The following is a 10143-nucleotide window of genomic DNA, read 5'->3' as shown; positions in this document are numbered from 1 at the left end:
TAATATCTTTTTTCGAAGTACATTTGGGTATACCAGTAATTATGCACGAGGGACGCACGTAGTGGTCAGTGCTTAGATTAATTACCCCCCAACATATTGCAAGCACAATATTTCCGGGTAGATTTATGCGTGAGATGTTTAAGTTGTTTGAGGTTGTATAGTTGCGCACAACATTGTGCTTGCTATTTATGGGAAAGATGGTACTCCCTCCATTACACGTTATAAGATTTTTCTATTTTTACCGAGATTTATCCATAAATTAGTATATACAGAGATTTATCCATAAATCAGTATATATATTTTATACGTGTGTTTTGATTCATTAGCATCCATATGAATATAGATAAGACTGAAAAGTATTATGAGCTATTCGGTTTGAAAGAAAAATAAATAATTAGATTTCTAAGGATTAATTTCTATGGAAGTAATTTGATTTGTAATAATAGAGTATATATAGGAAAACTAAAGGTAAATTTTCTTTCCTACAAGTTAATAGAGAGGACATAAAAAAATTATCTACTCAAACATCAAAGAAAAATTTCCCTATTTCTATGGTTTAGAATTCCAATAAAAAAAATAGGGTCCTATAACATGAAACGGAGTAAGTACACGTTATTTGCAGCTTTTTTTATTCTGCTATAGTTTAGGAACAAATCATTAACCCGAGTAGTTAATTTCTGTTTCCCAACTTACAAATTAAAAGAACAGAAGGGCAAGATACAAATATCTTGGACCAATGGAAACGAAAGAAATGGACAGAGATATGCCAAATATTGAAATGCCACTACTCCAAACGTCTGTGCCCCAAATTTTGATCACGTGATTCACGTCGATCGGGTATAGTTGCCAGCTGGACCTGGAATCCAAGAACATTTTTATACCTACAAATGCAATGGGGATACCAGATCTCTGGCATACAGATTGTTTTCACTATAGGCTTTTTAGGATCACAGAAATTTTACAGGATTTTACAGGAATTTCAGAAAAAACAGTTCAATTCCTCTATTTTTCTCTAAAAATCCTTCAAACTGAAGAGACACTACGTGGGCAACCAAAGCTAAAGACCAAGAAATGGCCGAGCTCCATTCATCCTTGAAATGGTGGTTTCCTGCCCTGCAGTCCCAAAGGCCTTGCCTCCAAAGTCCAAAGTCCAAACAGATTCGATCCACCAGCTTGCAGTTATGAACATGTTCGATCAATGCAGTGTATTTCAAAGAGTAGAGCTGTTTCTCATCTCTGACGATCGATGACAAGTTGACAACTTTCCTCTTGATCACCACCATTGGATGGGACACTACTAATTGACCAATAGAACTCCCATATCACTCCTAGTACAGATCCAGCCATTTTACATGACCCAACTTCAGATACAAGAAATATCATGAATATTTTCCCGATTAGTTCAATCCAGCATGGTAAAAGTCTGATATAAACGTATCAACCTACAACTTACAACAGATGTCACAAGTGTCTTTGTCCGGACGTGTAAGCTTTTATTCACCTTTTCTATAGGCAATTATGCCACGAAAGAAAGAAACCAAAGCAAGCAAAGTAAACAAAACCAAAGCAAAGCAAACATCACTAGTACATATATGAACACACTGGATTGCAAAGCTACCTAGCTACATGGTCATGCCTGCCAACTGCCGATCCTTCTCAGCAGTGTGCTGCAAAACTTGTCCCAATCACCGGAAGTAGCCATAGAGCTCGAGGAAGCAGATGCAGAGGTTCCAGGTGTTGGAGACACCGGTCGCATGGCCCGTCAGCATGACCCGGAAGAACCGGAATGGCAACAGAGCCGAAGGGCCGGTGATCGGCCATGACGCGAACTGGCCAGGCTGGCATATAGTCTGGTCATCTTTGTGGATGCGCAAGCTGGTCCAGTTCTGGCCGTCCATTGATCCCTGAGTGCCACACATAACAAGATTCAGGTGCCGCACTCAACTGTCCTCATAAACATCCACGACCTCGTCTTGCACATAAGCTGATGCAGCTGGTCTCGTCAAGGTTAGGGTCAAAAGGAAAGAAAAATATGTTACCTGAAGAACCCATGACCTCATGAATGTCGTGGAGCCGTCCTGCCTCACTGTGTAGTAATTGCACATAAGCTGTAAAAAGAGAAGTAAATAACCTCAGACAAAGGCCGATGTTTCTTTCCAGCGTTTGTTTGAGAAACTACGAGCAAGATTTCAGATATGAACCTGATGGTCATGTCCAATGTCTACCATCCACCAAGAACACATCTTGCCATCCTCAAGACGAGGCCCAGCAAAACAAGTCCCCTGAAGTAGCTAGATGTCAAATTCAGTCCAGTTTCCAGGCAACGGAGAAAAATTTTATTGCCATGTTTATCAAGCGTTCTCAACAATGGTACCTGGTAATTTTTTGAAACCAGAGCCTTTGGATCTGTGTACCTGGAATTTGGGCTGCTCGCTATCACTTTAATATTCTAATTACAGAAAAGAGATAATAAGTGATTATAGTCGTTGTATGCAATAGCCTCAAACATAAAGGAACCATAACCGTTTACCTTTGCTAAAACAGGGTTGATCCATTGGTGTTTTCCAAATGAGGTACCAGCATAGTAGATAACACCATTGTTATCACCATCCGAAATATACTGAAGCTCTTTATAGCTGGAACGTCTATGCTGAAATCTCTCACTGGGAAGTTTGAGGTTGATGAACAGTTAGTAAAAAAACACTCTTTTTTTTATCAAAGCATTAACATAAACTCACCATGTATTTGTTGTCATGCATAATCCCACATTACAGAACTCAATGGCTTCTGCAACCTGTGATCCAGAAAGTAATCAATTGTACTTTTATTGTGCAGAACACTAAACAACTGAAAGTTTGAAACATGATTGTCCCTAACAAAAGTAACTTTGGAGATAGAAGTTACTAACCAACTGTCTGAATACTTCTATGTTATTTGCTAGATTACTTTTCTCCATCTGCAGTGATGTTGGTTTTCTTAGAAACTCAAAAAGGGAATTGTATGATCAAAGGTACTCAATAAAAAAATAATATAGGGAAACAAATCTTTCCACACCCCGCTCAATTCCTAGAACAAGCATGGGTGGCCATCTCCTTTATTGAATGCTTAAAACCTGGCCTTTTTTAAGAGAAAGAGAACAATATAACAAGAAAAGGCAGTACCAGCTGAAGGACAGATTGTTGCATTAAAGGAAACCGCACAAATGGTAGTAAAGTATTGATGGCAGTGAGCCTCCCTCCAAAGAGTTCCTCTGGTTTTGAAGTGCTTAAGAGCTCATCAACAGAGTTCCAGTTAAAACAGTCACAAGCCTCCATGCACCATGTTAAGACGGCATCCAGAACCCTCTCTTCCGATGTAACAGTCATATCACCATGCTGCAAAATTAACACCAATATGACCAATGTTGGCAGGAGCATAATCTGATGCTCTGAAATTAAGTAGGACACAGTTTTATGCATGCCAATTTTTCATGTACACAACGAAAAAAAATCTAGCATACACATCCGTATAGATTCAGTTGTCCGTACAAACATTAAAATTAAACAGGATCAAAATATATACACTAGATAAATCTACCAATGTTCATATTACTATGTTGACAAGTGCAGTCAAAATGATTAACAAAAACTAATTAAAGACATCTTCATATGACACACAATCTTGATGGGCACATTTATATATGTTCTCAAGGACATTGTTTATATTTGATCCAGTAAGGACTGTTCACGAAATGGAAAAATTAATACAACTTGCCTGAAGAATGTCCTTAAATATTGCTTCATCTAACAACACAAAGCCCATGCAAGCAGTGGTGCAATAATCAAAGTGTTGTGCAAAATTCCTCTTGCACATTTCTTCAATCAGTTTACAAGATGGGATTGACGAAACTGCTCGTAGAACTGAACATACTGTGTCCTGCAACAAACTTTCAGGGGTAAGTCTACACTGAACCAGCTAGGATGTTCACCAAATTTGCAGAAGCCATATCCCATTATCTCGTAAAAAAACTAGAAATTAGTCTTGGTGGATGAGCTTCTTCCTGTAGGACACACGAATCCTGCATGCATAATGCAGACAGAATTGTATCAATATCTCATATATGTGACTTATGAGGGTAAGGCCCCCACTTATTGTTGTCAGAACCACCTCGTCCCCAATTAAGTCTTGAATAGTGACAGGTAAGTTGAATTAGTAGCTTTTCTTGGTGTATCATTCTATAAAAGAGAGTACATAGGTACCTCTGAGAGGAACTCCATAATTCTTTTGCAGCATTCAAACTGAAGAGCCATGATCCCAAACTGGTCCGACAATAGCAGCAGCTCAACCAACAGTGGTGTAATTTCCTTGGCATCCACCTTAAGTTCGCCACTGTACATAAATTGGATAAGGAGAAAGAATGCTTCAACAGGAACATCTTCGAAAAATGCATTTGAAGCACTGCTTTCTTTCATCCCATTTGTGAACATCTGCATTTGTGCATTCAGAACTTGATCTTTGTTTGCACTATAGACATGACGCATAATCCTAAAATATGAATATAATAGTAATAAAACAAGAAAGAAATACAGCATGAGAAAACTTGTACCTTGTCAAATGTCACGCTCCACAAGCTAAGGATGAGTTTGTGTGCATGAGCAACAAGACCATGCCCATTAACATGGATATTTACATCACTATGCTCACCATTTACAAGGAATTGTTCAACTTTCTGTGTATTTAATGGAGCTTTGAAAGGGAAATAATCAAATTGAGGAGCTTGAGATCCACTACTTGATAACTGTAATTTTTTGCTAGACAGGGAAATTGTATCATTAATCTTCAAACAGCCAATGATTTCTTCACAACGCATTACCAATGGTTTAACTTTAAATCGTGAACTCAACTCCAGCAGCGAATTCAGTTGCCTCTCCGAAATCTGAGTCAAATAGTCAGCACAACACAAAAGCAATCAATAAGTTTGCTGTCCACCCATTCTTAATTTCGAAATGCGGGCATCTCAAATATACCTGTGTAGAACCAGTATAGATGTACTCAAGAAGGGAGTGCAGAACTGGGTAAGAGACAGACGGAAGCTCGATAGCTGCCCCACTTATCAAGTTAAAAGGGAAATCGCCACAGGAACCCAAGACAACTTTGTGGGCTGGGACAACCTTTCTTTCACCACCAACAACAAATATAGCATCTGAGAAATCCCAGTTCTCTAGAAAGTTTGCAAGGACCCTTTGGTCTGAGCCATCTTTTGATTCTTCTTTTCTTGTATGCCCTGCAGCACCATCCCGCTCAACATATGTGCACTCAATTTGGCTCCAAAGGATGCTGTTTTGAGGAGCTGATGGCATAAGACTTATATTTCTGTACCCAACATGCTTGTCCCAGCTGGATAGTCCCACATATTGAACATTCTGGTTGGGGTCAGGGTCAAGCCATTGGAATAGGATGTTCTTATTTGGATGCCTTCCTTGCCCTATGCTTATCAGTCCATCATAGATGCTGATCCAGTAGCTCTGAAAACATGAGGAGCAACACAGGCCTATACCAGCAACATCAACAACAGTCTTTCCATCTACTTCAATTTTCAACCTTTTATTCCTATGGCTGCCCAAGATCACAGTGTAGTGGCGGCTGTTATCCATTTTGTAGTGATAGTGCTGGCTCCCAGGTTGTTCACGGAACACCAGGGTAATATCATTCTGTGCAGATGCCTCAAATGTAATGCACCCGCGGCCAGCTTCCCTGAACTGAAACCCCTCATCCCAAGCACACTCAAAAGGGGCAACTGTTATAGATCGTTTTTTCTCCTCCATTTTCATTGTAAACAGATTTCAGCTGCAAAGTCAAAGAGGGTAGGAGCACTTTTGAGTCATCACTCATGAAGTAATGAGCACCACCAAAGAAACAAAAGCGAAACACAACATTTTTGTCGAGACCTACGACGTGCTTGAGAACTAAGCAAGGAAACAAGAAACTACAATGCAAATACAGGAGGCTGTAAAATAAATAAGTCAGATTTGTACAGATCGGTGACATGCTTGAGTAGGCAAGGAGTCAACTAAAGTATTGATAAATGGTCTGGCTAGAGTAATGACTTCTATTTATATACAACAACTTATGTTATAATAAAAAACAAACAGCCAGCCTCATTCAGTAGATGAAAAGAATTATTCAGCATAAATATTCAAATTTCCTAAGTAGAATTTCTTCTCACAAGGGTTCCATCAAGTTAAAAAAAAAACAGATATGATGATATTCAATATAATTATTACTGAAACCATAAGAATCACCATTTACTACCAAACTTGGAAATCAAGTGCCAATTGGAAGTATAAATATCTGCCAGAAGATCCTATAAGTTTTGAGATAATACAAAAATGTATTAGTGGTCAACCAACCATATAGTTCATACCACATACATATAACAACAATTTTGATCATTTGGTTTATACCATCCATTTTTTTTGTTCTCCTTTTGTTTGCATTGAAAAACATGTTTGTAGCAAACAGTAGATCACAAAACCAAACTCGTCGTCTCAGGGATCTTGCAATAAAACATGATTATAGCAAACAGATAGTAAGGACCATCGACATAGTGACAATGAAGAGAAAACTGCTTCTTGCATCACATTCCTTTATGTATTCAACACCAGTGAGAATAGTAGTGAAATTAAAATATTGTGCAATGCAACCCAACAGAGAAAATAGCAAATAGCATTACTCATATTCATCAGCACTCTAAATTAAGGAAATCAATTTTTGGACATAAGTCCTCTAAATAAACCAATTTGTAGAAATAAGCAACAATAATAAACAATAATACCACCAAAGAAAAAGGATATGCCAACAAAAAAAAGGAAGTGTCAGTCTAGATCATAAATATCTAGCAATAACATTGGAATTTACTGAAGACAATAACCAAAACATATTCATAAATGAACTAAGATGAATAAATAAACCATATTACACTAAGTGCTCAGCGCAAGTGTCAGGATAAAACACACCTTTTGCTTGTACTCTACATTTCGCATGAAATATATCTTCTTGGCACTTCACAGAAAATAGAGCCATGTTGTTTCTTACAAAAAATATATATCCAGTGAAAGACTAAGAATAGAAAAGCTGAATAGGTTCATCTTTGCTGAAACAGATGGATGCGTTGGATGGAACTAATTATTTGGTTTAGTGAGGTGCTCGTATTCCTAATCTACTCAACCAGATGTCTGGCCAACTAAAATGAATATGATTCCACTTAAAATTCGCTGGGCTAGGTGCTAGGATAAAACACTTATTGACCATAACACAGAGTTTACGCACTACAGTTAGACCTAAAATTTGCCAGTTGACAGAAGGATGAGAAGCTGAGAACAAGAAGAATAGGAATACCTCATGGCTGCTTAGGGTTCTGAAAGATCTGGGCGCTGTAGGTTCTCCTGTCCTGAAGTGCCAATTCTCGTAGGCCACACGGTCTGTTCATAATAAAATTACAGAAATATGTGATACTCCCTCCGTCCTAAAATGTAAGTATTTCTAGCATTCAAATTTTGTACCAAACTACCAATATAAGCATTTCTGCCCATGATTTCAATCATTCCAATAATTACAGAACCAATCAGATGCTTAGAAAGGGAATATAACCAATTTAAAAAATGACTACGAAGTAAAAGAGAATCTCTTTAACATCTTCCTAGTCTATAATAAACAACCTAGAAATACTTATATTTTGGAACGGATGTAGTAGTTAAGTGTGTGCACATGTGTGTGCGCAAAAGTGTGTATGTGTGTGTGAGAGAGAGAGAAAGAAACTTACTTATATCCATGCAAAACTAAGTGAAGTGTCTTTGCAAGCTTATGTTTTTTTCTCCTGGTGAGATTCTCAACAACCATGAAATCTTGGATTTGTGCAGCAAGGATCAAATCCATTTAACAACAATGGTATGAAAAATGAATGGTGACACTGGAATACAGGGAGAATGTATAAAACTCAATCTATCATGTATCATCTAATATCTACAAATACAAATTACTAAGACATCAAAATGAATGATGCGGCCAGAACTGAACTGCAGACTGGAGCGAAGTTCAGAGTAGATAAACTGTGCTAACTGCAGTACCTAAATCCGAGAAGTGGCGCAGCGAAGGCGACGGGGGAGCCCCGAGGGTGCTGCTCGCGATCTGCCGGGCTAGCGGAGTTAGGCTGGATGGGAGGGCGGTCCACGGATGGGAAAGGCGATGCGGCTCGGCGGGCGGTGCGAGGCGCAGACCACCGGTGGCGGCGCCCCGGAAGTGAGGGGGGAGCGGCGGCGGCGGCGGAGGCAAGGTCAAACGGCGGCGGCGGCGGAGGCAAGGTCAAACGGCGGCGGCGGCGTGGATTGCGGGCGGCGGCGGAGGGCCCGGGCGTTTGTCTTTTAATTTTTCTTTTTATTTGGTCGGGGTTATCGCGTGGGCGATATTTTCTTTTTTTTTTGTTTGGACAATGGGAGTGGGCCCACGCAATTTTTTTTCTTTTTGGGCCCAGACTGGAGAGTGGAGAGAGAGCCCGTGACCGACCAGCCTGGAGCTATCATGACGAGATTCCCAGGCCGTATATCACAGCCGCGCGAACGACCTTTGATGTGGAGCGGTGTAGGCTGTTTTATTTATTTTACAAATTTTGGATCATTCCATTTTAGATTTTTATGATTTTAGTTTTTGATGCCCACGTATTAAAAATATATATTTCTCGATTCATGTACGTGTGGAGCAACATGTGTACAAACTTTGCGCCCTGCTATCTATATACAAGGTTTATACGTATTTTTTGAGTAAAGTGCACTAGCGGTTCTTAAACTTGTGTGCACGTGTCATCTAGGTCCCTTTTTGAGTACCCGAACTTGTCCGGGGGTGTCATATAGGTCCAAACGGGCTCTAACCCGCTCCATCCGCTGACGTGGCATGTCACGGTGGCGCCTACGAGAAGGGAGAGAAAAGAATAAGAAGGCGAGATATACTGACACGTGGGATCTACATGGCCCCAACAACACGTAGGCGCCACCGTGGCATGCCACGTCAGCGGATGGAGCGGGTCGGAAGCCGAATGAACCTATATGACACCCTCGAATAAGTTCGGGGACTCAAATATGTATTTTGAGAATTCAGGGATCTAGATAATATATGAACACAAGTTTAGAGACCGCTGGTGCACTTCACTTGATATAGATACTTTATATTTATCTATCTATATATATATTTATATTACATATATAAAATTTATGCATGAAATATTTTTATATACTAATTATTTTATGCGTAAACTTTAAAATAAACTTGATATACAAAAAATATACATATGATTTTTTAAACACAGACTTTATAAATAAAAACATTCAACACACAAATATCTCATATATAAACATTTTAAATTTAAATATTCTATATATTAAAAAATCTCATAAATATTGAACCCAAACAACCAGGTAAAACATGTTAAAAAGCGATATACATAAAAAATAGAAAAAGAAATATGTTTCGTTGCCCCTCCAATTGTTTTGCGCAGGTGCACCCGCGTGCATTCGCACATCATACTTTTAGGAAGTAATGGGGGCATCTTCTCCTATTTTTAAAGAAAAAAAGTCAAAACATCGTAATTGCAAGGGGTTATTATATAATTGACTTTATTTTAAAAGATAACTGCAGATTTAATTTTTTTTTTACTTTACAATTCTGACCCCGGTTTTTAAATTTGAAGTAGTCGGCTAACCTTTGTCCGTTAAATGAGCTTAACGGTGTTAAATGAGATATAAATGTATGTGTTTACCCTTGTATATTTGACCCTACTTTGTAAATTCTTATTACACATTTGACCCAATTTTGTACATCCGTCCCTTGTAACAAATAAATAATTTAATTGTAATATTTGATTTATGTTTAATATTTGAGACAAATTTGTTTGATAGTTGACTGGAGTTTGATTAAATTGATAAACTGTACTAAAATTGAACAAAATTAAGCTCAAATTTAAATTAATTTAAACAAAATTTTGACATGGTTTTGCCTAATTTTTAACAAAATTTTGACAGCATATTGCCCAAAATTATCAAATTGCATACATTGAGGTAAATATACAAACATGTTCATATAAAAATAGCACATAATCATCTCCAAAATACACAC

General features: G+C 38.4%; 1 protein-coding gene across 1 annotated transcript; it reads right to left on the bottom strand.

Annotated features, from left to right (window-relative positions):
- Positions 1–787: 787 nt before the first annotated feature.
- LOC102711403 (BTB/POZ domain-containing protein At2g30600) lies at positions 788–8325 on the bottom strand. The gene is made up of 14 exons (XM_006664890.3): positions 8106–8325; positions 7378–7460; positions 5007–5826; positions 4586–4915; positions 4239–4466; positions 3754–3915; positions 3162–3374; positions 2909–2956; positions 2739–2794; positions 2531–2663; positions 2375–2449; positions 2202–2282; positions 2040–2108; positions 788–1904 (listed from the first exon to the last, which is right to left on the bottom strand). Exons 3-14 carry the CDS (start codon positions 5808–5810, stop codon positions 1686–1688), a joined length of 2418 nt encoding a protein of 805 aa, XP_006664953.1. The 5' UTR covers positions 5811–5826; positions 7378–7460; positions 8106–8325; the 3' UTR covers positions 788–1685.
- Between the last annotated feature and the right edge of the window lie 1818 nt (positions 8326–10143).

This window comes from Oryza brachyantha, chromosome 12 (genome assembly GCF_000231095.2).
Source record: "Oryza brachyantha chromosome 12, ObraRS2, whole genome shotgun sequence".
NCBI classification, from domain to species: domain Eukaryota; kingdom Viridiplantae; phylum Streptophyta; class Magnoliopsida; order Poales; family Poaceae; genus Oryza; species Oryza brachyantha.
Note: the sequence above shows the minus strand (reverse complement) of the source record. Positions and strands in the feature narration are given on the sequence as shown.